Below are 27,593 nucleotides of genomic sequence, written 5' to 3' on the forward strand. Positions count from 1 at the left end.
TTTCCATTTTCAGAATATTGTCTTGCTGAGCCTGTCTACCACACGATATTAACAGTCTACCATTTCCAACGAACCAAGCTAATTTGACCTACATTTATCTCAGTTAGTCAGGTAGGGTGTGAATGAGGCCCTGTGGTGTTTCCACTCCGACACATTATTACTTTTGCTTCCTACCTTGGAGCTCTTTATGCTTTCTTAACTAAACGCTCCACTGCTTTCAGTATCATGATCTCTCTTCTTCCTACGTCTTTCCACTACAGACCATTTCAGGTCCTTGACCCTCATCCTCCCGTTCCATACCATCGGGACTGACACCCATATTTGTTCGCCTTCCAGCACAGCTGTTGCTTCATCAACTTTTTCTCCATTTCGTCTGCACTACTCGCCACCATTCCGACTCCTAGACACCACACATTACACCTAGATGATTGCACCGATTTTCAATGTCTGCACTCATTGAGCAGCACACTGCACTGTGCGATAGTTCTACCTCCTCAACCTTCATCAACGTAACGATAAAACCTCTTAAACTGGTACAATACTTCCACTCACAATTGGCAGAAATACAACATATTTTAGACCATGCCCCCCAAATATGCTAATTTTCCCCGCCAGCACATTGCCCCCACATACATTTCAATGTGCAGTGAAAGTAAGGTAAACAACAAGTCATTTCAAAAACAATAACACCTTAAATCAACTGTAAAAAAAGCAATAATTGAAAGTTAACACGCACAAAATGCGTATCAGCCAATGAAAAGCGTTGATTTAATTGCATGTGACCGAATGCTAAGTTGTAGCTGGTCCCATCAGATAACATGGTACAAATGAACCCTATGCAAACTTCAACAGGTGGTACTGATTATATCCTGGCACAGGTGCGTCAGACAATTAAAATTGTCGAAGCAGTTGGAAGTGTCCTTGACATAACTAAGTCTAACAGCATGTTCATGTTCATCAAAGCAATTATCACATGTATTTGACTGACTGGTCAAATTGCTCTCTGTGTCAAGTGCCTAGTCCACGTAATTGTTGCAGATTGTGGCAAGGGTTTGAATCTCACATGAGTTTCCCCCCTTTGAAATGTTGATTTACATGTATTGTGTTAGTGTGCAGTGCTTGAATTGGACTAAAATAGGTGCCGGTACTCATTTTGGGTGCCGGTACTGTTTATATTTAAGTGCAGGAACTGTACAATACTTTTGAGCTAATATTTTATAAGGGTTGCAGTAGAACATTTTGAGGTGCCGGTACTCAGTTCTGGTGAGCTCGTGCCCACGTGTTATTGTGTTGAAAAGGGACGCCTACAGCCAACAGCTTGAAAATGAAGATTATGAATGAATTTAATATGGAGCTACCTCTTTCTTCAGCCTTGCCCACAAACACATACAAATCGTATTACATTGGCTATATTACATGGTCGTGTACACGTAAATGTAGGGCCACAACATTTTATAGGCTACGCATTATTAGAATCATCCACTTCATCGCATGCGTTTTGAATCGAGCATCAAGGACCGGCAGTGAACAGGTTTATATTGTTGTAAGGACCTCATTTATATTTTCCCCGCGAAAGCACATGGATGTGTGTGAAACTCGTAAACAACAACGTGGGGTGTTAGTTTTAGCTAGTAGCCTAATCAAAGATGCATCAGTGCAATATTGGCACACGACATTTTGTTACAGTAGTAAACCTTGAATTTGCAGGTTTAAAATATCCCTCTAGTGGCCAGGGTTGACCTATTTTAAAGAAATTACATTGGTTGGTCGATATAAAGTCTAAGATCGTTCATATGCTGATGAAGAAGTTGTGCCAGGACATAATCAGTACCATTTGTTGAGGTTAGCATAGGGCTAATGTGTGCCATGTTATCTGATGAGACCAGCTACAATTTAGCGTCAGGGTTCTTCATGAGAGGGTTCTAATTGGAACTCAAAAGGTTTCCCCTACAGAGACAAATAAAAGGGTTCATGGCACCCTACAGTCATTCTGAAAAGTACCTTTTTTCTCATGGCTAACTACTGTACCAGGAAGTTTGAAAAGACAGGATGAGTGGGCGGGGAGCTTATATTCATGAGCTCGCTTTGACTGACAGCTCTTTGAAACTCCTATGTCAAGCAACTTGGCTGCAGTGTTGCAGTAAAATCCTCTCAAACTAATTTAGTGGTTCACTAAGCAACTCAAACAACATTGAAATTGCATTAATGATATCATTTTTTAAAATATATATATACATCTCCCATTTGGCATGTCTCTTGTGATGCGGTTCACAGCTGCACTGACGGATGTGTTGACTTGACAACTGCATCGCGGTTTTGAACGCCCCCTCATCTTCTAAACCATGGCAGTCATTCTGAATGCAGACTGTGGGAATCCTCTCTGGTTAGATTCCAATAGGAATTATACTTCACTTTGTAAGTCAGCATAATGTCCCTTGATGCTGGTTTTGATTTAGCTGTTACCAACAAAAACACAATGGAAACACAACGAAGGCTGGTCTGCCAGGATAACCAGCTAGACCATGCTGGTCGGACCAGTTAGATCCTACTGGTCGGCCAGCAGAACCCAGACCATGCTAGTCAGACCAACTTGACCAGCATCTGACCAGCACTGACCAGTATAGACCAGCATGAACCAGTTTGAAATGTATGCAGTTTTTTTTTTCTCAGCACGGCTGCAGATTTCATTCAGACTATTGATGCTGTATTTTAAGGGTAGATGTGGTTTTACAAAATCAAAATATCCAATGACAATGTCTGAGACGGCGTAAACCACAGCGTGGTTTACCTTTTATCTGTGATTGATTGAATCGGATCCCAGGTTTATGTTTGATGACATGTGATGTGACTGCCTTTCCGCCCTCATTCATTCCTAACCCAGGGCCACATTCTCTATTATCAGTAACGATGAAAAGGGAAAAAGTCCTTCATGACAACAAAAACAACACAAAGAAAGGACACATTAGGAGGAGATGTGGCTGCTTTGAGTTTAGAGAACAGAGGATCAAACCGATCCTGTTATGCCACCTAACCTGACAATTATACTGCTTGGTCAGATGTATTGAGGTTTATATCCACTTTTTCCTCTGAATTGTATCTTGGAAAAGAGCGACTCACTCTTAAAGGGGTGGTGTTAGATAACGGTCATGTTCCCCTGCTCAGACGTTGCTGACGGCACAGTCAATGACGTGGCATGCAACCATTGGTTGATGCATGTAATGTCCGAGCATAGTAATGTGACTTTTCGCTCACTCTTAAAGGGATGGTGTTTAGGCTCACTCTTAAAATGTGGTATTGGATTTTTGGCTCACCCTTGAAGGGGTGTTGTGAGATTATGGCAGATGTAACAACATCTTGAGCTTGTGTCAAACCTTGATCTATTTTGCTCTACCTGGACATTCTCCAGGGTATTGACATCTGTTCTCTAAAAATGTCAAACAGACCGACACAAGTTGTAGGAAATGCTGAGGAAGTAGTGCCAAAAACGGCATTCTGAACGCCATCGCAATCACTAGTTGGTAGTAATGCAAATTTGAACACTAATCTGGCATAATAATATGTGCATAGAGGCTCTCCACAACATGAAAAGGTGCAAAAATGGTGTTTTATGTTTACGTTCTACTACATCCCTGGGGAAGAAGGTAGGCTTGGACCATGAGAGGGAGTATGGGCCTGCATTCACAAACCGTCTCAGAGTCGGAGGGCTGATCAAGGATCAGGTCACCTCTGCACATTCAAATATTATCCTATTCATTTTATTCGTTATGATCTAGAAGGTCAAACTGACCCGAGATCATTACTACTGGGGCTCCGAGAGGAAGGTGTAAATGGTGAATAAGGGGAGGCAGCCAGGTTCGGTTGGGCCCGGTGAAGCTGTCAGTGTTTTCATAAGGTCTTCCACCACACACACACGCACGCGCACACACACACAATAAATGTTCTGCTGATGTTTCTGTTCCCAAATCCTGACGACTTCACCAGGTCCAAGTTGGTCACGTTGTTGTTATTCTGGGGAGGTGCTGAATAGAGCTTTGACTGTATGTACTGTTGCCCTGTCCGTATGTCTGTCCCTCTGAAGTCCGTCTGTCTGTCTGGAGGATTAGAATTCAGTGTTGGAGGCTAAAACATCTGGATGCCGAGTCTGCCCTCTCTCTTTCTCAATATCTCCCTTTTTCTGAGAGACACATGAGTGTACTTCCCAATCTTTGTGTATGCCAGAGGGAGCTAAAAGTCACTGGAGCTTGACACCAGCTGTTTTATCCATCAGTACTCTCCCCCCCCCCCCCCTACTATATTCTACTGTACTCTACAGTGCTGTAATCTACTGTGCTGTACTGTGTATGCTGACACTACTGACAGAGAGCACCATTTTGTATTGATGTGGCAAAATTTTGATGCCATATTTTCATAACTCATTTTCCTGTTTTGTCCTGTCTCTCCCGTCTGTCTGTCTTTCTCTCTGTCCCTTGTCTGTGGCCTTAACACTTGATTTGGATTTTCGGTTTGACTGTTGATTTGACTTGATTTGGTATGATTTTAATTTTTTTTTATTGTTTTTGTTTTTGGAAACCTATTTATTCATAACAATCGCTATTCCTTGCTATTTCTAATCCATTATATATTTTAACGTGACATCTTTCTCTGTCATCCAAATGATATCCATATCCTCCTTAAACATGAAAAAATAACATTATAATCATTAAAACATTTTATTTAACCACAAACATTAATGCAATTTAACTTTATTTTGTACCAAATGTCCTGCATTTAAACTTTTTTTAACCCTAAAACTACTTTTCCCAAAAACACCACTGTTAACTTCTGTCACCTCTCCGCTAACCCCTTGACCTCTAACCTAATGTAACCCTCTAACTATGACAACACGGTCACCACAGCGACAGGCTACGAGAAGTCTCGCAGCCTCAATAACATTTCGGGCATGTCAGGAGCCCCCATGCGCCTCACCCCCATCACCAACCCTTTCGAGCCCCCGGGAACCAACCTCCGCCGCTGTCACTCCCCCATCCCCTCCATTTTGTAGCGTCATGATGTGGAGAAGCAAGCCAACAAGTCAACTACAGAAGGAGCATCAGGAAAGAGAGACATACCAACACCACTGTAATCCCAGTGCTCCCATTTATATTAGTCCAATAGTGATAATGATAATGAGCTGTAGGGGGTGCCATTTAGCCACATTTAATAATGCTCTATATTGAAGGCCAGGTAGATGGGGACATGCAGTGTATAAGAGACTTAGAATGAATAGAGAAAATATCCACTATGACTACATGCACTTTCCCACCACATGCGATGTGCAATATGTTAAGCCAAGCCGAAGCAAAAATGTTAAGAGGTATTCAGCGTTAGTCTACAGCAATCTTACGCCTGTTGGAGCAATGAGAACACACATCACCACACACACACACACATACACTATCCCTCGCTCTCTCTCTCTCATACACACACACACACACGTATACTCTCACACACTTGCCTTATTAACAGGGATTGAGTGTAGGTTAGTGATTTGGACTGATAAATAATGTAGTGAGCTACAATAGCAGGCCTCCCTGTATTATAGTAAATGTGTGCTGTTCTTGCACTCCGTATTGCCACTAATCCTAAAGAGCTCCTTAGTCAAATGAGACTTGTTCTGATACTCTACACCCCCACACGACATCAAGCCTCAACAGCAAACCCATCCACTCACTCACACACACACACGCATCGCTTGTATTTGGGATGAGGAACACACTTACAGTAACTAACACCAACAAAATATCGAATATATATTAAAATGCATGCATTTGGGTTTTTTGAAGAAAAAAAAATCACACAAAGAAATTCTTATATTTAACAGAAAATCTTTGAAAAGAAAAAGAGGCAAGCCCAAAGTAAGAAAAGTATTTTTTTAGTAGCACCCATAAAACAAGCCATGTACTGGTTAGTGCTAGATCTCCCAGGGGGGATGACTCAATGGACCGTTAAATGTGTTTCCGTGTGCTGAAAGTAGACTGTATCACACACACAGGCACACACTTATAGAGACTCATGACCGATCAAACAGCAATGTATCATTTTAAAAGCTGGGGGGTGCTAGAGAGTTGTACTATACTAGCATTCATTCACTACTACAGTTATTATCATTATCATTATTGATGTTATCAGTGCCATGTAGAGAGCTGGAGAGAACGCAAAGCGTTCTGGGGGCTTTTGTGCAATACACAGACTCTGATGAAAGCCTGAACAACGGCCATCAATGTTTTAAAGAAGAGATTCCGAATAGCATCCTAACCCACAGAGAGGGAGGACATAACAAACTATTTTTATAATGGTTTTGAGGATTAAAGGGCAGAAGGGATGGATTCTCTCTTCTTTCTCTAGGGGGCGGGGTTAGGTGTGGTAGAGAAGATGGGGTGGGGGTGGAACTCTCATTCCCATTGGTCGGGAGCAGTGAAAGGGACCATCGAAGCAGGGATCGGTATTTCTCATCATTGACCATATACCGGCCCTACCCGCCCTCCCTGCCCTCTTGTATGCAGGTGCATGAAATGAAGCTTCTTTCTCTTTTTCTAAATATGGCTCCTCAGAAATCAAATCTGTACACATATCAAACTATACCTTTCAGTCTGCACATGTCAGTGTCAGGAGGGTGTGGCTATAATCAGAAGTGGCTTTGGGTCACCCGTTAGACAAGAGATCAATTTTGGTCTTTCACTTCCTCAATCCTTTGTTGTCTTCCTGTATCGAGCATTTCACCACATCGCCACACTCACAATGACTCCTATGATTTGAGTGTAGTGATTTTTTTTCAGTTTTCTTTTTTTCTTTTTCTCTTTTGTCCTTTTTGACCCCCCCACCCCCACCCCCACCCACCTCCCGGTCCTGGCTGCTGAACCATCGCTCCTCACAATAAAAGAGGGCACCGTGAATGGAGGATGGACTGACAGCGCTTGGTAGAAGAACAGAACGAAACAATGATCAAATTAACAAAAAAGGCAACATACATATATAGAAATATGCAATGTATAGAAATATATTTGTATCTATGTATAGTTAATCCTATGGAGATATGCTGTATATCTGTGGCGCACATGGGAGTTGTGTGGCTTTGAGCACACAGACATGCATCTACCTTTGGTCCAAGATGCAAGAGTGCCAATTCATCAGAATTATACATCATTCCTTTCTTTCTCACTGTTTTCTGGGGGGGGGGGGGGGGGGGGGGGGGAGTGTTGAAGGAGGACAAATGTTTTCCCTCCATACCAGACATCAGAAAAAAAGAGACCAAAACTTCCTAAAATCCCAATTTCTTTTGAAATTTTGTTGAAATCTAGAAGATGACGAGGTTATAGTGACAATGTTTTAAAAAATATATATATATCTTGATATACCCAATGTCGATATTTTAATTATTGTCACTCTTATGGATTGTATATTTTCATTTTAGTGGTTGATTTACAGAAATGTTTATTTTTGTATTTTCCGATGTTACTGTCGATTTTATTATTGATATTTATTGGCATAGAATGTTGCCGCCTATTAAGGTAATGCTTATGTCTCTAACTGTTCGTATCCAGTTCAGTTGCTTGAAATGTGTCTGTTTGATTTGACGTGATTTTTGGGGGGGTTTGACCTTCCCATCTCTCCCCGTCCTCATTTCTCACTCTGCCACCTCCTCTCTCACTAGAGACAGAGGGTTGTGTAAGGACTGAAGGTGAAATCTTTTCACATTTCGTAGAAATGGCATTCTCTATGACTCACATTAACATTAGCCTTATAAAGGTGTGGACTGTATACACTCTAGATAGTGTTAAGCTAAAAAAGCTATTAGGGCAACCTCGCTCAGCCATCGAAGCAAAAAAAATACAATTAGACAAAACCCTTAGATAATTCAAAGCTCCGGACTCGTTCGGTTGAGAACTGTGTCCTCTACAGGCTCAAGTAATACTGTGAGAAGGTTTGACGTTTTATTAGTTTAAAATATGAACTGTTGTTGTGAGTCACGTGACTTAACTCCATATCTGCATTTCATATCTGCACATATCCAATGGTAGCCCGAGTGCCAGCTGATTCGTGCTCTATTACCAAGTCCTTGTCACTCATTGTCACATCAAACATGTCATGTTTAGCTTGCCAATGACATAGGAGTTGGATAGACAGCACAAACAGATCTGGGACCATGCTAATTCAATAGGAGTGGGTGAGAATCCGAAAAGCCTTCATCTGTGTAGTTTGAGGTGGGAGTGACAGGGAGGGTGAAAGCTTGACCTATGACTATGGTTGGGGTGGACTCCATTTTGATTGCAGTCAATTCAGGGGATGCATTGAATCTCAATTCATTCATTGAAAATCAGCTGTTATATTAAATGTCGGATTCGTTTCAATGAATGGTTTGGATTTTTATTCACCTCCAGAGTTGATATAATATAAATGGAATTCACCCCAACTTGCACTAGTACTCTACACCCAGAGTAATATATATGATAATATAGTTATATATGGTAGTACACACAGATATATTCCCCATATATGGTTTTGTTGACACCCAGACACCAGTCTACAAACTACCAAATCTATTTTTTCTAATTGTCTCTCTTCATCCCTACATCCCTCCCTTCCTCCCCCGTCCTCTTCCTTGATCTAGTGCTTTGGGATTTTGTTCTTGTATTATAGAAATTCTTCTTATACCTGTTATTGGTCCAAATGTTCTGTACAGTTGTAAAGTTTTGACTTATTTCAGTCTTCATGGGGTTTCCATTGCAAGCAATAAGGAATTGATATGTCTATATCCATCATCAAGGAAATGTGATTTGAGAAGACATCAGATTTGATCATAAGCTTAATGAATGTGTATATATTTACTGTATATATTAAGTGCATATGAATGTGTATATTTCTATACATACACATAACATATAGACTAACAGCATGCTATTAGGGAAAAAAGCACTCGGCCCTCACAGTTTTGCCTGAGAAGAGTTGGGCTTATATATGCATGTGAAGATGTTCTAGGGTGGAAGAGACCATTGGTACCCTAATGGGGAGGGGGTTTGGGAAAGTTTTATTTTTTAAGGATGGGGAAGGGTAACCAGTGGTCTTGTGTAGCCGCTCTGTTATTTCTTATAGACCTTACTAGACTAACTGGTAACAATAATTACTTTATGATTTATCATTTTTGTTATCTTTTTACAGAGAACTATTCTGAGAGCTCAGTGCTTCTCAGGTATATGCAAAAAGAAGCAGTAACTGTGAATTAATACTAGAGAAAGAAATCGACGACTTCCTTTTTCCACGTTAATCAGAACACGTCCTCAAAACTCCATTTCCCTCGGTGAAAACCACATCGGCCAAAGCCCACCCAAACCTTACCGACTTTTCTATACACTTCCTCTCCTCTCTGTTCTCCCTCTCTCTTGTTCCATCAATCCATCCTGTTCTGTCTTGTCCCTCTCTTGCTTGAAATATCCTGAGATACAGTACATACCCAACATTTTAGGGGTTTAACGTTTGAAATGATACGATAACCTCCACTATGTGGAGGGAAAGCTCACACAACTTTTGCATTATTAGTGACATTTTTTGTTGTTGATAAACTAATAACCTGTAACCTGGGATATAATGTGCATTACTTCGTTTTGCTACACCTTGTGGTTACTTATTAGGACAGTTATTGAGTCATAGCAGATAGGAAAAACTAACCTTGACTGTCACGAACAATCTACAAATAGACTATACTTGCCCTCTGGTGGTAGAATTCACACGTAACCAACCGTAGGCTACAGACATGGATGACTCATTGTTGAGCAAAAATGCTATTCTACTTCCTTGTGCATCCTGCACATTCTTTAAACTTAGGTTGCATCTGAAATGGCACCCTAGTCCCTATATCGTGCACTACTTTTGACCAGAGCCCTATTATAGGGAATATAAATATTCAATACCTACTGGGCACAACGTGGAATAGACATTGAATTAACATCTGTTAACATCAACGGGTAGTGAATCCCCCCCCCCCCATTGCCACTGGGACAGGAGGGTGCTGCTCTTTGACAAGCAGTAGGAGGTGAGCATGTGACATTCTAGAATGGATCAGTAGAGGTTGTTGTGATAGGTGGTTATTTTGCTCATTATTGATGGGCAAGTTGATGGTTTAGTTAGTGGGTTCAGTTAGTAGAGTGACGTTCAGGTCTGTGTATCATAGCATGTTTTTGTTCAATCATTGCTTCAGACACTTTTTTTTAACCAATCCTAAGGTAGGAGAAGGACTTTTAAGATGCTGAAATGGAGGATGTTTTGTAGTCTAGCCAACAACTGACGTAGAAATGAATTGAACAATATCATCAGTGCAATGTTTTTTTTTGACGACACCTCTGTCTTCCCCCTTTTCCGCGTTTCCCCTTCCCCCAATCTTCATCAGTCTCCCACCGTTCACAACTCAGGTATATCTCTCTCTGTGTTGCTTTAAATCAGTGCTTCCAGACGTAATGTCTATCAGAGCCGAACAGAGAGAAGGTTTGAAATGTTTTGCTTCCTCTCTACTGTATGCATGGACCTGTAAATATTGTGCGTGTCCTGTGTTCTCATCCCAGCTCACCTATGTACCCTGTTATGTGATTCTGAGGTTGTTTCGTCCCTCCACTCTCCTCTCTCTCTCCGACACACACGTTTCACCCCATCTCGACCTATCCACTTTCTCCTATTATTTTTTTTGTATTGGTATTTTAAGATGTGCTATCTCTACTGCTTCCATTACAAAACCCAAAACTGAAACAACAGACTTTGGGGAAATGAAAAGTCCCATAAATGTTAAAGTTCCATCTCCCCTAAGAGTGGATTACAAACGTCTCCCGAGGATAGGAGTGGACAGAAAAAAAGGACAGAAAGACTGTCAGATGTTACGTATAATGTTTTTTTTTGGGGGGGGGGGGGGGGGGGGTAGGAACTGTATATTTAAAAAAAGGATTGTCATCAAAGGAAGAACCATGAAATGGAGGACAGTTTGGGGAAGAAAGAAAAAAAACTAAATGAGAGGAGGAAGTAAGCTGATCACTTCTCAGTGTAAGAATGTGTTTTGTGTTCTGTGTGCTGTTTCGCTCTGTGCTTCGTGTGCTGTGTTTTTGCAGTGTGTGTGTGTGTGTAACAGTGTTTTGTGTTGCGTGTGTTTCTGTGCTTCGCTCTGATTCATGTCAAATGTTTTCCTCCATGTTGCCTATCTGTTTGTGTAGGCTGTAGGATACATACAGTACTTTCAGAAAGTATTCATACCCCTTGATTTATTCCACATTTTGTTGGGATACAGCCTGAATTCAAAATTGATTCAATATTTTTTTGCTTCTCATCCATCTACACACAATACCACATAATGACAAAGTGAACCCTGTTTTTAGATTTTGTTGTTGCAAATGTATTTAAAATAAAATACAGAAGAATTTAATTTACGTAAGTATTCATACCCCATGAGCCAATACATGTTAGAATCCTTTTTGGCAGCGATTATAGCTGTGAATCTTTCTGGGTAAGTCTCTAAGAGTTTTGTACAACTGGATTATATAATATTTGCAGATTATTCTTTTTAAAATTGTTCAAGCTCTGTCAAGTTGGGTTGTTGATCATTGCTAAACAGCCATTTTCAAGATTTTCAACCTAATTTAATCCAAAACTGCAGGCCAGTCAGGAACATTGAATGTTACCTTGGCAAGTAACTCCAGTGTATATTTGGCCTTGTGTTTTAGATTATTGTTCTGCTAAAAGGTGAATTTGTCTCCCAGTGTCTGTTGGAAAGCAGACTGAACCAGGTTTTCCTCTAGGATTTTGCCTATGCTTAGTTCTATTCCATTTATCCCCCCCCCCCCCCACCCACCCACCCCAAAAAAATAAACTCCCTAGTCTTTGCCGATGACAAGCATAGCCAAAACCAGATTGCAGCCACCACCATGCTTGAAAATATAAAGAGTGATACTCAGTGATGTGTTGGATTTGCCAAAAACATAGTATTGATTTCTTTGCTAAAATTTGTGCAGTTTTACTTTAGAGCCTTATTGCAAACAGGATGTATATTTTGGAATAGTTTTATTCTGTACAGGCTTCCTTCTTTTCACTCTGTCATTTAGGTTAGTATTGTGGAGTAACTACAATGTTGTTGATCCATCCTCACTTTTCTCCTATCACATTAAACTCTGCAATTGTTTTAAAGTCACCATTGGCCTCATGGTGAAATCCCTGAGCAGTTTCCTTCCTCTCCGGAAACTGAGTTAGGAAGGATCCCTGTATCTTTGTACTGACGTTGTGTATTGATACACCATCCAAAGTGTAATCAATAACTTCACCACGCTCAAAGGGATATTCAATGTCTTTTTTTTTTTTACCCATCTACCCATTTGGAAAACCTCCCTGGTCATAGTGGTTGAAATGTACTACTCGACTGTGGAATCTTACAGATAATTACCGCGATGAGGTAGTCATTCAAAAATCTTGTTAAACACTATTATTGCACACAGAGTGAGCCCAAGCAACTTATTATTTGACTTGTTAAGCAAATGTTTACTCCTGAACTTATTTAGGCTTGCCATAACAAAGGGTTTGAAGACATTTTAGTATTTCATTTTGAATTATTTTGTTTAAAAAAAAATGTAAACGTAATTCCACTTTGACATTATGGGGTATTGTATTGTAGGCCAACAAAATGTGGAAAAGTCAAGGGGTATGAATACTTTCTGAAGTGCTCTCAAGTCTTGGTCTGTGTTAAGCTAAACTAACATTCCTGGTGGGCTGTAGTCCTGTGTGGGAATGACCTCCAAAATCACTGACTCAATCCTTTTGGCTGGAAAAGCACCCTATTGGACTATGACTAACCAAAGAATTAAGAGGTAGGCGAACACCAGCAGACTAAACAGCCCACAAGGACTGAAACCACCCACACCAATTGTATTGGTCTTTCGTTTGCTTTATCCACTGTCGACCAGGTGAATCATTTGCTTTGAACAGTTGTACTCATCATAAGTAAACCCATCCAGTCATACAATCAAACACCTGGACTATAACTATTGAGAATGTTAAATGAATTCAAACTCCCATTCAAGCTCATGTTAGGTTAATCGTATCAACTAAACTACCCTGGATCATGTAGGTTTTTAAACATCCAGTCGTAGCTGGTTGATATTTTAGGTTTGCTGGAACTTCCACTGATTCTTATCCTTGTTTCTCTCCTCTTTTTTTCCCAGTGTTGAGTTTCTAAAATTCCCCTTCCTGTCCAAGAAGAGGAACAACCATAGGACACAATTCACCCAGAGCTCCCTACTGGATTCACTGTGGGCTGGAGGAATATGTAACCGGAGAGAGAGAGAGAGAGAGAGAGAGAGAGAGAGAGAGAGAGAGAGAGAAAAAAGGAGAGAGAGCGAGAGAAAGAAAGAAAGAGAACTGAAGGTGATGGTGATAATGGGCGGATGATAGAGGACAACGAGAGTCAAAGAGATTTGTTCATCCCTTCGCACCAGAAGCATCCTTCGTTCCTGTGGACTCCTCAATCAGCACCATGCTGTAGAAAACAAACTCCAGACCAACATAACAGACTTACAGACTGAAACACATACCTTATGTCAGCATACTTTACCGTGTCTTACTATACTAAGTTTATTGACATTGAAATCCCAGACAAATTATAAAAGAAACAAAAAATAGAACAGAATGCCCCTAGGAAAGAGCCAAAGAGTTATGGGACAGTAGGACAGTGTTCCACAACTTGGTTGTCATCCTACTGTATCATAGACAATGCATGCTCTTAACCACTGTCAAATGTTCCCTTAGACAAATGACATGTTACCGGCTCTCAGATACAGTATATTCAATTGTTTTTAAATCTTCCTATTTGGTACTTCAAAGATCGGACATACAGTACGGTAGGCAACATAAACAAACTGCTGCAGTGGTCTGAGATTACTCAACACAGTCAGTGTGGACATGACTACAGAAAAGGCGAGCCAGGTGCTAGCCAATGGCAAAACACATTGAAATAACAGTCATTTTACTGCTTTGCAGCCATACACTATGCAAAGCTAGGAGGCCGACTGACCATTGCGTCCAGTGACTCCTGAGTCGGCCCACTATGGTGACGCTACCTGCTTATGTAAAGTCAGTCACAGCTGTTGGACTGTTTTCAGTGATTGACAGCCCTTCTCTTACCCTCTCACAAGAGACACAGAAGATACTGAATGATGGGCCACAATAGTAGAGCTACCAGTTATATAGTATACCAGGCCATTGGTAATTTCATAGAAACCTGCACATAGGTCTGACATACGATACACTCCCTGACTGACTGATGCTGACTCGTGTTGCATGAGAGAGGGTGTGGGCTGACCCTAACAGACCTACTCATCGACCACTTTGAAGGATTTGGGCCTAAAGAAAACCAGAGTGTGTGTGCGCGTGTGAGAGTGTGTGCGCTGGAGAGTTGAGGAGGACGCCAAAGGAGAGAGACACTGGAAGCATGACCGCAATGCGCATGCCAAGAACGCCATCGACTGCTGGGAAAACGAGGACATACGTTGCCCTCTCTTTCTCGCTCTCAATCGCTCCCTCTCTTTATCTCCAACCCTCTGCATCTCAGCGTTGCTGCTCCTCCTCCGTAGCAAACTGCATGGCATGATCGAGAAAAAAAACCTGAGGAACGAAACGTAGAGAACAAAAAGGATGGAGAGAGAGACCAGAGAGACTTTATTTTTTAAACCAAACAATCATAGTCACATCAACCTTTTTCAAAAAGATCCAATTGGTAACTATTTGCAAGTGTCAAGATAACAAACGGCCAACAGCACGTTGAGAGAGTGGCTACTGTAAAGGTCTCTCTCCTTTCTGTAGAAAGGATGAAGGTCAAAGAGCACTGCACCTCTGGGGGGGATCACAAGGAAGTGCGAGAAAAGAGCGGGAAGAGGGTGAACTTTGATAAACAATTCCGGGAAAAAGTGAAAATGCATTTTTATTACTTTGTTTACCAGCATGACTATTCTGCATGAGTATACTTCTGCAAGCCCTAACCCCACCCCCCTCCCTAAAAAAGAGGGCTAGGAATTGAAAAAAATGTACAAAATTGAGACGAAACAAAAAATATTTATGTTATATGCAACTCATTTTAAAAAAGAGCAGGATTATATAAAAAAAAATCTATATTTTGTTTTGGGATAATAAAAAAAAAGGAATAACGAAAAAAATATATAGGATTGCAAGATACACATTGAACAATGTTTTCTTAGACAAATAAGATAAACACACACCACAAAATCTACCAGAGATGAACTGTGCGAGGAACTTCCCCTGATACTACAACTACTCTACTACTACTTTGATGACAACTCTTCTCCCTCTCTGCTACTTCTTCTTCTACTGCTCTCACTCTCTGGTCCTACCGCCCTGATTGCGCTCCCTGCTGCCAATTCACTGTCTTCCACCCCACTGTCCATCCAGGTCCCCTCTCCACTGTCTTGTCTGCATAACTCTGTTTAGTTGGACTGTGCTCAGATCCAATGGGTCATATTTACTAGGATCCAAACGGGCCGGGAACGGACTATACCTAAACTTGTCTAACAAGTTTTCCGCTGCAAACCTGTTTGCTACGGTGTGCACCAATGAATACGACCATGATGGACTCGGTTTTTTGGTTCTTTCATTCTCGTGCTCAAGGTGGGAGATGGCAGCTTCACCACCGGGACTCGGTTGTAGACTCTATAAGGTCTCGGCTAACTAAAGCAGTTTAGCGATACCTAGCAGAGATTAAACCTCACCCCGCCCCAAGGCTAAAAACCCACTGCGCATTGGGAGAAAGTATTTGATCTGGTGAACGAGATTAGCGAGGACCTAACACACAACAAATAACATGGATTGGATTGTGTAGCCCAATAATACTGTAGCTCTGACCCTGTACTGTAGCTAGCACCTGTAGCACTGCGCTGACTGGCCATAGATAAGGCTATATTAGCTCAGCCCTGATATTGTAACTATACAATGCGTAGCTTTGTGCTGCTATGACATAATGTACTGTAGGCCCATCTCCCTGATTATGGGGATGTGTATAACATGTCGTTGTGGCATTTAACCCCCAACTGCTGCTGGTGCCCCCGGCGTTGGTGAAGCAGCCATCTTTGCTCCATTTCCCAGGTGGGGATAGCATATTGGCCAGGAAAACTGCTGTTCAAAGATGCGTGAAGGGAACGCCAAAACTGTCTTATCTATTCTATTCTGTCATAATGAGCTTTGTTGTCGTTTCTGTTGATGAACAAAAGCTCTCGTTGACCTTCCACTACCCCTGCCTGTTTCGCAGTATGACTGTATGCATCGCACCAGGCACCTCACCACACTCTTAACAACAGATTTTTTTTGTTTTATTTCCCCCTTTTTTCCATGTTTCTTTTCAAGTGATTTTGTTGTTGTTGTGTTCTGTTTCTAGGCCTGTATATATAGGTAATGTCGCCAGTCACGGCAAACCCTTAGCTAGACCCACATCAGAGTTGAGATAATATGTCGTTTATCCCCAATGAAGAGTGCCGTCATCTGAGCCGTGGTTAGTCTCTAGGTGACACTGGTCTAGCCGAGTGTTCCAGCAGAGCAGGGTTAATCTGAAGGGTGTTATTTAATGTTACAATGGGGGAGGAGGAGAGGAGCGTTAATGTTTGAGGGGGGGGGGGGGGGGGGGAGACGTCACTTCAGACCGTGTCAAATACAATTTGGGTCACATTCATTTGCATATTGCTCGTTTTAGATTTTTGTCTCAAATGAGTGTTAACTTGTGTTCACTTCCCAAAACGGTTCCTTTGTTTTTGTTTGTTTATTTGTTATTAGGCAATGATGATGATTTTGATGATGTTCCAGAGAGGCTGGGGGCTAACTACTGAGAACTGAGCAACTAACTATGCAAGAGTTTGACTGTAGCATACGATTAACTTCAGTGTTTCATTGTGCCAAAGGAGTTCAGTGTGTTGGGTCTGTTTGTCTGTTGTGTGGGAGGGCAAGAATGGGGTAGGGTAAGGATGGAAAAAAGGAGGCAGCTACTATATCTAGCATGGTGCATTGTTTACTGAAATGAATGGGGGTGTGGGGGTTAAAGTAATTAGAATAGGGCCCCCCCTGAAGATCTCTGGAGTTTGCTACTCAGGATATGTCCCTGTACTCACAGTTTTCATTTGATACACTGGATCTCTGTCATTCATCACCTTATGTCTGATTCCTCCCCCTTTTCCTTTTCCTTCTCATCCTCAACCCCATTCCTTTCACATTCATTCCTTCTCAACACCTGCCTACTCCTTCTCTCACTCTCTCCCTTTCTTATGGCACGATGTTTGTTACAAAAAGAATGATTTGATATGATAGAGATAAGTATCCATAGATTATGGAAGGATGCATCACTACTAGACATTTCATTCTGAAGATGGAAATGATTGTTTGTGAGGTAGAGAGGGAGAGGGATCGATCGGGTGCAAGGTGGATGGGAAGAAGAGGAGATGGGCACAACTGGCTTAGATACAGGTAAAGACAGAGGTGAATGGATCACCCCCCCCCCCCCCCCCCATCAACCTTCTGGTAGCACACCCCACACAGACACGTTAAATGGAAATATAGACCGTTCCATTTAAAATGTCAGGGGGGAGGGGGTGGGGGGTCTATTGTCAGAGCAATAATTTGTTCCAAACCCTCGATTTTGTGGGGGAGTCCAATGCCATTTACCTATACTTACTGTCAAAGAAAGCTTATCACCTGTAAAAAAGAAAAGGAAAAAAAAAGGAATCTGTTAAATACTTTATTCTGTATTGTTTTCATCTTGATTTTAAAGCATGCATCCACATCTAGTCTCTGAGTTTTGGGATGGGTTTTCACAAAACAGGTGGTGAATATACTGTGAATAACCGCCATCTTGTGTGAATGACTGTACTACCACTTTGTGTCAGTAGGAATGTGTGTGTGTGTGCTACCAGAAGACACGTTGTGCAGGTGGGGGTGTGTGTGATCCTCCACGCCCACTTGAGAGGATTGACAGCTCAACACTTGCATAACTTTACTTGAAACCCAAATACAAAACATATCAAGAAAGGAGCAGAGTAAAGCCAGAAACCCCACTGTCATATATTCTCTTTCCCCGTCTTTCCTCCCTCTCATCCCCGTCTCCTATCCCCCTCTCTTTCTCTCCCTCCTCCACACATTTTTGAGGAAGAAGCTCTTTTTGCATCCTTGTTCTTGTGTTTTTCTAACATATTGTTTGAAGTTGAATTCTAATGCATGCGCGGGAGAGAAAAAAAAAGACGACTTAACTTATTTGTGAATGGCCAGAATGAAGTAACTCTCTTTTCGCCGGCAATCTCTGTCTTCCTCTTTCAGCCAGTGGTGAGATGATGGGGGGGAATATGCAAACTGAAACACTCTTTAAAAAAAAATGTCTATATCACTGTTTTATGTTCATTTTTTTGTTGTCATATTTTTTGTTTACTGCAGTGTGGCTTGACTGAAGTGATAGAAATACACTGGCTATCGTTCTGTGTATTGCGCTTGGAAGGAAAGGGAGGTGAAATAGGCTCAGTTTCATGAGTCCGATATCTTTCCTAATACACATACAACCGTTTGGGAGATCTCAGCAGTGCTAGTAGCATTGTGCCAATCTGTCCATTCTGTTCCATTTGTACATGTCCCTCTGTCTTTTGCATCTGTACATCTCTATATATCATTCTGCCTGTCACTTCTTCTGTCTATAACAGTAGATGTATCTCTTATTCTACCCCTCTAGATACAGATACGTCAATACCGTTGTTTTCTGTTAATTTTCCTTATTTGGTGTTTTGACTTAATTTCTTATAATTTGGTGCCTTGTTTACTCTTTTGTCTGATTCATGTTGTCGGTGATTTGTGTTATGAATTTTACATTTGAAAGAACATTGCACTACTAGCACCAATGCAGCTAATGTTTCTATTGGTCCTGCCAACTGTTGTGACTACATCGCCGCTAAGCGAATAAGGCACTGGGTGCAGCCATGCCACTTTCCTATCAGGGGAGAAAGAGAGGGAAGACAGAGACGGGAGAAGAGAAGGTTACTACAATAACACTGAATGGGGTTTATGCTATAAAGACTGATGCTGGATACAATTTTAATGTCATAACACAGAAAAAAATGAAATAATCAAGAACTGTATAAAATATATTTCAATGGAATGTTTATTATTTACCTTTTATATTTTTGAAATGTGTAAAGAAAAAATATGAATAAACAGTAATAATTTAACCAAGTTTGTGAAAAAAGAGACTTAAACACAGTTCTATTGTTAAAAGTATGAAAGTTTGAAAGTGAATGCTAATTAAACTTAAAACTCTTCTCCATTACAGATAGGAAAATAAAACAAGAATAATAAAACGAAATACCCACAAAATTAACTGGAAAAAACAAATCCAATTTAAAGAGAAAACGTCAAAAACGCTATAAAAATATTAAAAGCTTATGCCAAAATTTTCTATTTGTGTCCTGTGCATTTTTTTTGTACATTTAGCTAACAATTACTATCACGACTGATATTATGGAGCTGACTGACTGACTCATGTTGAGGACTTTTAGGGGTCATAGTTAACATGATTATTGCAGAACAAACATCGTCAAGTCATATTGATTTTGTTTGTCCTAATAAAATGTCCCATTTAATACATTACATTCAAGTCAAACGTCCCAGACGTTTTTTTGTTGTTATCAAAATACATGTTTCATACATTTTCATAAACTTAAAAAAAGATTCAATCGGTATTCATGTGTTATTTCTGTATAATATTGTATTGAAAAATGACCTTTCTGTTAAAACCAATCACATAACATGATGCTTGGCTGTCTGTTATGCTTACACTCGTGTCTCATTACACTGGTTTCTCATTTCAGGCACAGATACCCTGGTCTAGCAGGATACCAACAAACATGATGATATACCCTTAAGGACAAAAACACATGATTTCACATGTGAAATTTCCACATTTTGCACATATAACATTTTATTTCACATGTGAAACCATGTGGTTTTGGAAGACTTCATATGATATACATTTTTGTTGTTGCAGTTTCACATGTGAAAATCACATTTTCACATTTGAAATCATATTTACACGTGAAATAACTGTTCTCATGTGAAACCATTTGTTCACATGTATTCAATATAGAGTTCACACCACCCTTTCATGTGAGAGGGTGTCCACCCTTTCATGTTTTCACCTCACATGTGAATTGCAGTTTCACATGTGAAAGACTTTCAAATGTTGTGAGGTGTAGTTTCATAGTATCACTTGTTGATATTTTGCAATTTCATATCACGTGTTGCTTTAACATGCAGTCACATGTTATCACATTAACTTCCCATAAGATCACATGTTAAACACGTGATCACGTGAAATTCATGTATTTTTGCCCCCACACTTTGGTTTCATTAACTGTAGGTCAATATATACAGTGCCTTCAGAACGTATTCACACTCCTTTGTGATACAGCCTGAATTTAAAAATGGATTACTTCGAGATTTTGTGCCACTGATCCACACACAATACCCCATAATTTCAAAAGTGGAATTATACTTTTAGATTTTTTTTATACTAAGTAATAAAAAATGAAAAGCTGAAATGTCAAGTCAATAAGTATTCAACCCCTTTGTTATGGCAAGCCTAAATAAATTGTGCTTAACAAGTCCCATAATAAGTTGCATGGACTCATTGTGTGTGCAATAATGGTGTTTAAAACAGAATAATTTGCCACACCAACATTAGACAACTACACAGAAACCCCTAAAATGACTGAAATAAGTCAATTAAATCAACGAGAGAAAAGTCAGATTAACTGATGACTAAAATAGCAGTGCAGATGACACTCTTTTGCTAAGTGCAGAGATGTATAGAGTATTTTGTGTAGATCATTGACACATTTTTTTTATTAAAATGTGGAAAAAGTCCAGGGGGTGTAATAACTTTTTGAAGGCACTGATAAAAAGGAGTTTTATTTTATTTAAGGCTTATTTTACCAGGTAAGTTTGACTGAGAACACATTCTCATTTACAGCAACCACCTGGGGAACAGTTACAGGGGAGAGGAGGGGGGGGATAAATGAGCCAATTGTAAACTGGGGATGATTAGGTGACCGTGATGGTATGAGGGCCAGATTGGGAATTTAGCCAGGACACCAGGGTTAACACCCCTACTCTTACAATATGTGCCATGGGATCTTTACTGACCACAGAGAGTCAGGACATGTTTTAATGTCCAATCCAAAAGACAGCACCCTACACGAGGGAATGCCCCCAATCGTTGCACTGGGATCTCTTTTTTTTATTCTTTTTTTTTTTTTTTTACCAGAGAAAAGATTGGCTCCTACTGGCTCTCCAACACCACTTTCAGCAGCATCTGGTCATCTTATTTATCCTGAGCAAACCAGAAGGTAGGTAACTAATAATACATAGACTACGTAAACAAATGTATTTGTGTGTGTGTGTGTGCACGCCCACGTGTTTGCGTGTCATGTCACACAATTGCGTTTGAACCGGAGTGGAACTGTGTGTGTGTGTGTGTGTGTGTGTATGTGTCAGGTCCTCCTGGCCAGTTTCCAGGTGATAACACTACCCAGTATGACACCTCCGAGGAAGACCAGGATGAACGCTGAGGACCAGGTGCTCATAGGGGACATCTTCTCCACCTGCACACGTGCCAGCTCAGCAAAACTGTTCATCTGGGTAGAGAGAGAAAGATGGGGGGGAGGGGAGAGAGAGAGTGGGAACAAATAAAGATGAGAGAGGGGAAGAAGAGAAAGAGGAGAAAGGAAAGGGGGGGAGAAATACAATGGAGAGAAGAAAGAGGGCAGAAAGAAAGAGAAATCAATGACAATCTAAGTTCTGTTTTCTCTAACAATAGTTAAAACCACAATTTATTTTTATGTAACCTTTATTTAACTAGGGTTGTCAGTTAATAACAAATTCTTATTTACAATGACGGCCTACCCCGGCCAAGGCTTGGCCAATTGTGCACTGTCCTATGGGACTCCCAATCACAGCCGGATGTGATTCAGTCCGGATTCGAACCAGACTGAATCTTGCACTGAGATGCAGTGCTTAGACCGCTGCACCACTACTCTACAACCAATACCAAGTTTATATCAATATAGAATATTGCCAATTTGGTTTATTTTAATTACAAAGGGGAAACACTTGTGGGCAGCCTCTGATGGTATCCATAGCTTACCCATCCTCCATGTTTCTGGATCCAATCCAGTAATTTGCTTCTGAAATACTCCAGAGTCCACTTCAGAATGTCCTTCACTAACTGGGGGATGTTAGCAATCACCACCTAACAGAGACGAAAAGAGTGATTTAAAACACACACACGCTCACTGATTGTTATTATTATTATTGGATGTACAGTACAAAGTAACAAAAACACTGTATAACATACCTTGACGGCTATCCTCCCTGCTACGTAAAACAGCACAGCAATTCTCTCCCAGGTGATTTGACTGTCCTCAAATACCTTTTCTACCAAGTTCCAGTAGCTGGTCTGGCTGGTCATTTTCCCCACCATTCCATCTATCGCACTGGAGGTAGGGTAGGAATTAGACGACTGACTTAGACCTTTGTAAACTAACACACAGATAGACACACATACAGTACCAGTCAAAAGTTTGGTCACACCAAACAGCCACCCTTTTCCTTGATGACAGATTTGCACACTTGACAATCTCTCAACCATCTTCATGAGGTAGTCACCTGGAGTGCATTTCAATTAACAAGTGTGCCTTAAGTTAATTTGTGGAATTTCTTTGCTTCTTAATGCATTGAGCCAATCAGTTGTGTTGTGACAAGGGGAGGGGTATACAGAAGATAGCACTACTTGGTATTATGGCAAGAACAGCTCAAATAAAAAAAAGAGAAACCACAGTCCATCATTACTTTAAGATATGAAGGTCAGTCAATACGGAACACTTCAAGAACTTTGAAAGTTTCTTCAAGTGCAGTCGCAAAAATCGTCAAGTGCTATGATGAAACTGGCTCTCATGAGGACCGCCACAGGAAAGGAAGACCCAGTTACCTCTGCTGCAGAGGATAAGTTCATTAAAGTTACCAGCCTCAGAAATTGCAGCCCAAATAAATGAGTTCAAGTAACAGACACATCTCAACATCAACTGTTCAGATGAGTGTGTGGATAAGGCTTTTATGCACAAATTGCTGCAAAGAAACCACTACTAAAGTGGAAATGTGTCCTTTGGTCTGCAGTCCAAATTGGAAAGTTTTGGTTCCAACTGCCGTGTCTGTGAAACGCGGTGTGGGTGAACGGATGATCTCCGCATGTGGATTTCCCACCGTAAAGCATGGAGGAGGAGGAGGAGGGGGGGTGTGATGGTGCTTTGCTTTGCTGTCTGTGATTTATTTAGAATTCAAGGCACACTTAACCAGCATGGCTACCACAGCATTCTGCAGCGATACGCCATCCCATCTGTTTTGCGCTTAGTGGGACTATAATTTGTTTTTCAACAGGACAATGACCCAACACACCTCCAGGCTGTGGAAGGGCTATTTTACCAAGAAGTAGGGTGATGGAGTGTTACATCAGATCACCTGGCCTCCACAATCACCCGACCTCAACCCAAATGAGATGGTTTGCGATAAGTCGGAACGCAGAGTGAAGGAAAAGCTGCCAACAAGTGCTCAGCATGTGGGAACTCCTTCAACACTGTTGGATGCCAAGAGTGTGCAAAGCTGTCATCAAAGCAAAGGGTGGCTATTTGAAAAATCTCAAATATATTTTGATTTGTTTAACACTTCTTTGGTTACTACGTGACTCTGTATGAGGTATTTCAAAATGTTGATGTCTTCACTATTATTCAACAATGTAGAAAATAGTAAAAATAAAGAAAAACCCTTGAATGAGTAGGTGTTCTAAAACTCTTGACCGGTAGTGTACTCTAAATTAATATTTGTTTACCTACCCAGCAAACCAAAATTGGTTCCCAGAACATTCATTAGGTTGCGGCAAATGTTCTCATAACACAAAAATTGTCCAGTTGTGCTGATGATTATAGAGTGTTTGTATAAAACATTTGCCCGATGTTGCAAGAAAGTTCCCAGAATACATTAAGTTTTTGTTATTACATTACCTGGAAACCTAATGAGAACATTTGGGGAATGTCCTGTTGTGATTATTACAAATGTTGTGCACAACATTTTAGTGAATGTTAGGAGAACATTCCAAGGATATTTAATTTAAAAGATTTTCTGAAGAGTAAAAGGCTAATGTTAGATAACGCCCTAACTAGAACTTAATATGATTCTTAGATAATGTTATGGGAATGTTCCCAGTTTGCTGGGTAGTCTTTGCATCAAATTCATCAACGTGAATTCACAAGAAGAACAGTTTGAGAAATTGAACAGGTACTGTAAGACACAAAGCAATGGCAACTGACTCGTCCAGCTTCCCGTCCTTCTTCACGGCGTCTCCGATGGTCCGTATCATCATAGCTAGCTGTGACACAATCTTCTGCTCCTGATCACTCTCCACCTCCTGGGTTTTTGTGGAGACCACTACCGGGACGTCTGATGGCACCTCATTCAGCTGCTCCTGCATCACTCTGGGGATGAGAGAGCATTCTGGTCCAGAAACACTCCTTCTTAGAGCACATAGCTGGGGAGTGGGGCTGGGGCGGCAGGTAGCCTAGTGGTTAGAGCGTTGGACCAGTAACCGAAAGGTTGCTTGATCGAAACCCACTTGCTGACCAGGTAAATATCTGTCTCTCTGCCCCGGAACAAGGCAGTTAACCCACTGTTCCTAGGATGTCATTGTAAATAAAAATATGTTCTTAACGGACTTGCCTAGTTACATTTTTAAAATTGCCTACTGTGTGTCAAACTAAACTACTGTTGTCACGACACACAGTGTCTGACGGTTTTCATTTCTTCCTTGCACTTGGCTGATAATGTAGAGAATACATCATTTTTTGCGGTCTGTTTTGTCAATTCCAAACCCCATGGAAAGTGCACACACATACACATCCAAGCAAGAGGCTGGAAGCAGCCAGTGGTATTAAGTACTTAAGTAAAAATACTTTAAAGTACTACTTAAGTAGATTTTGGGGGTATCTGTACTTTACTATTTATATTTTTGACAACTTTTACTTCACTACATTCCCAAAGAAAATAATGTACTTTTTACTTCCATTCAGACACTTTACATACACTTAGATTGGCGTCATTAAAACTCATTTTTCAACCACTCCACAAATGTCCTGTTAACAAACTATAGTTTTGGCAAGTCAGTTAGGACATCTACTTTGTGCCTGACAAGTAATTTTTCCAACATTTGTTTACAGACATATTATTTCACTGTATCACAATTCCAGTATTTCAGAAGTTTACATACACTAAGTTGACAGTGCCTATAAACAGCTTGGAAAATTCCAGGAAATTATGTCATGGCTTAAGAAGCTTCTGATAGGCTAATTGACAACATTTGAGTCAATTGGAGGTGTACCTGTGGATGTATTTCAAGGCCTACCTTCAAACTCAGTGCTTCTTTGCTTGACAACATGGGAAAATCAAAAGAAATCAGATTTTTTTTTTGTAGACCTCCACAAGTCTGGTTCATCCTTGGGAGCAATTTCCAAACGTCTTAAGGTACCACGTTCATCTGTACAAACAATAGTACGCAAGTATAAACACCATGGGACCATGCAGCCGTCTTACCGCTCAGGAAGGAGACGCGTTCTGTCTCCAAGAGAGGAACGTACTTTGGTGCGAAAAGTGCAAATCAATCCCAGAACAACCGCAAAGGACCTTGTGAAGATTCTGGAGGAAACAGGTACAAAAGTATCCACAGTAAAACAAGTCCTATATCGACATAACCTGAAAGGCCGCTCGGCAAGGAAGAAGCTACTGCTCCAAAACCTCCATAAAAAAGCCAAACTACAGTTTGCAACTGCACATGGGGACAAAGATTGTACTTTTTTGAGAAACGTCCTCTGGTCTGATGAAACAAAAATATAACTGTTTGGCTATAATGAGCATTGTTATGTTTGGAGGAAAAAGGGGGAGGCTTGCAAGCCGAAGAACACTATCCCAACCATGAAGCACGGGGGTGGCAGCATCATGTTGTGGGGGTGCATTGCTGCAGGAGGGGCTGGTGCACTTCACAAAATAGATGGCCTCATGAGGGAGGAAAATTATCTGGATATATTGAAGCAACATCTCAAGACATCAGTCAGGAAGTTAAAGCTTGGTCGCAAATGGGTCTTCCAAATGGACAATGACCCCAAGCATACTTCCAAAGTTGTGGAAAAATGGCTTAAGGACAACAAAGTCAAGGAATTGGAGTGGCCATCACAAAGCCCTGACCTCAATCCTATAGAAAATGTGTGGGCAGAAGGGAAAAACCGTGTGCGAGCAAGGAGGCCTTACAAACCTGACACAGTTACACCAGCTCTGGCAGGAGGAATGGGCTGAAATTCACCCAACTTATTGTGGGAAGTGTGTTGGAGGCTACCCGAAATGTTGGACCCAAGTTAAACAATTTAAAGGCAATGCTACCAAATATTAATTGAGTGTATGCAAACTTCTGACCCACTGGGAATGTGATGAAATAAATAAAAGCTGAAATAAGTCCCTCAACTATTATTCTGACATTTCACATTCTTAAAATAAAGTGGTGATCCTAACTGACCTAAGACAGGGATTTTGTTACTAGGAGTAAATGTCAGGAATTGTGAAACTGAGTTTAAATGTATTTGGCTAAGGTGTATGTAAACTTCTGACTTCAACTGTAAGTATATTTTAGCAATTGTATTTACTTTGATACTTAAGTATATTTAAAACCAAATACTTTACTCAACTTTGTATTTTACTGGGTGACTTTCACTTAGACAGTCATTTTCTATTACTGAAGTATGATAATTGGGTACTTAACCCACCACTAGAAGCAGCACAGGGCCAGCCACAGGTTTACAGCTAGGTGTGTCGATATGATGAGTCTCTGGTTATTTTTGAGTATCTGTGAAAGTGAAACTCACCTATTTAGCAGGACCTCTCCTACTCTGTAATCTGTAGAACAAATAAAACATTTAACCAAAAGCAGCTTAGATCTAAACAACAAAAAATAATTCTGAATGTAAAATAGAACAGAATTATGATAGCTAGCAATGACAATGTATTGATAACTTGGTAACATTGTTGCAGTGATGAGACATTGCACTGGCAGACCTAGCTACCTGATATCTCTGCACACGCCATTGGCAGTCCACACACAGCCAGAACGATAGCTAGCTACTATCACCGTAACTTCAGAAAACTTGCAGTATCGTAATTGTAGTTCTTCTCTTATAACAGAAAACTATTCTAGCTCTATTTGACAGACGATAGTTGCTGCTGTTTTATCTATATTAAGAAAATATTACATTCCTTCGAGATAATATGCAGAATCTACAAGCGCAAGAAATAAGAAAGACCAAAAGACGGTTACAAGACCAGACAGCAAAACGAAAGTGGAGAGCAGCGACCAGAGACAATCGGCGCATGCGCATTGTCAACACGGGTCCACACGCTAATGTGTCCGTGTAGAAACT

At 40.7% G+C, this 27,593-nt stretch overlaps 2 protein-coding genes across 3 annotated transcripts in view; one reads left to right on the forward strand and one right to left on the reverse strand.

Annotated features, from left to right (window-relative positions):
• Nucleotides 1-19,739, forward strand: part of kcnc3a (potassium voltage-gated channel, Shaw-related subfamily, member 3a) — a 104,936-nt gene extending 85,197 nt beyond the window's left edge. Inside the window, exon 4 of one of the 2 annotated variants that reach the window (XM_021624413.2) lies at nucleotides 13,224-19,739. In XM_021624413.2, the coding sequence (XP_021480088.1) occupies nucleotides 13,224-13,237 (14 nt within the window). In that variant the 3' untranslated portion in view covers nucleotides 13,238-19,739. Of the gene's footprint in view, nucleotides 1-4,895; nucleotides 7,195-13,223 lie in introns of those variants that run through there. The other variant, XM_021624410.2, reaches the window with a different exon arrangement.
• A 1,609-nt stretch (nucleotides 19,740-21,348) lies between these two features.
• LOC110537938 (apoptosis regulator BAX) lies at nucleotides 21,349-27,593 on the reverse strand. Its single transcript, XM_021624415.2, has 6 exons — nucleotides 27,240-27,593; nucleotides 27,042-27,072; nucleotides 24,447-24,611; nucleotides 22,442-22,580; nucleotides 22,232-22,336; nucleotides 21,349-21,722 (listed from the first exon to the last, which is right to left on the reverse strand). Exons 1-6 carry the CDS (start codon nucleotides 27,259-27,261, stop codon nucleotides 21,579-21,581), a joined length of 606 nt encoding a protein of 201 aa, XP_021480090.1. The 5' UTR covers nucleotides 27,262-27,593; the 3' UTR covers nucleotides 21,349-21,578.

This window comes from Oncorhynchus mykiss, chromosome 12 (genome assembly GCF_013265735.2).
Source record: "Oncorhynchus mykiss isolate Arlee chromosome 12, USDA_OmykA_1.1, whole genome shotgun sequence".
In the NCBI taxonomy this organism is placed as follows: Eukaryota; Metazoa; Chordata; class Actinopteri; order Salmoniformes; family Salmonidae; genus Oncorhynchus; species Oncorhynchus mykiss.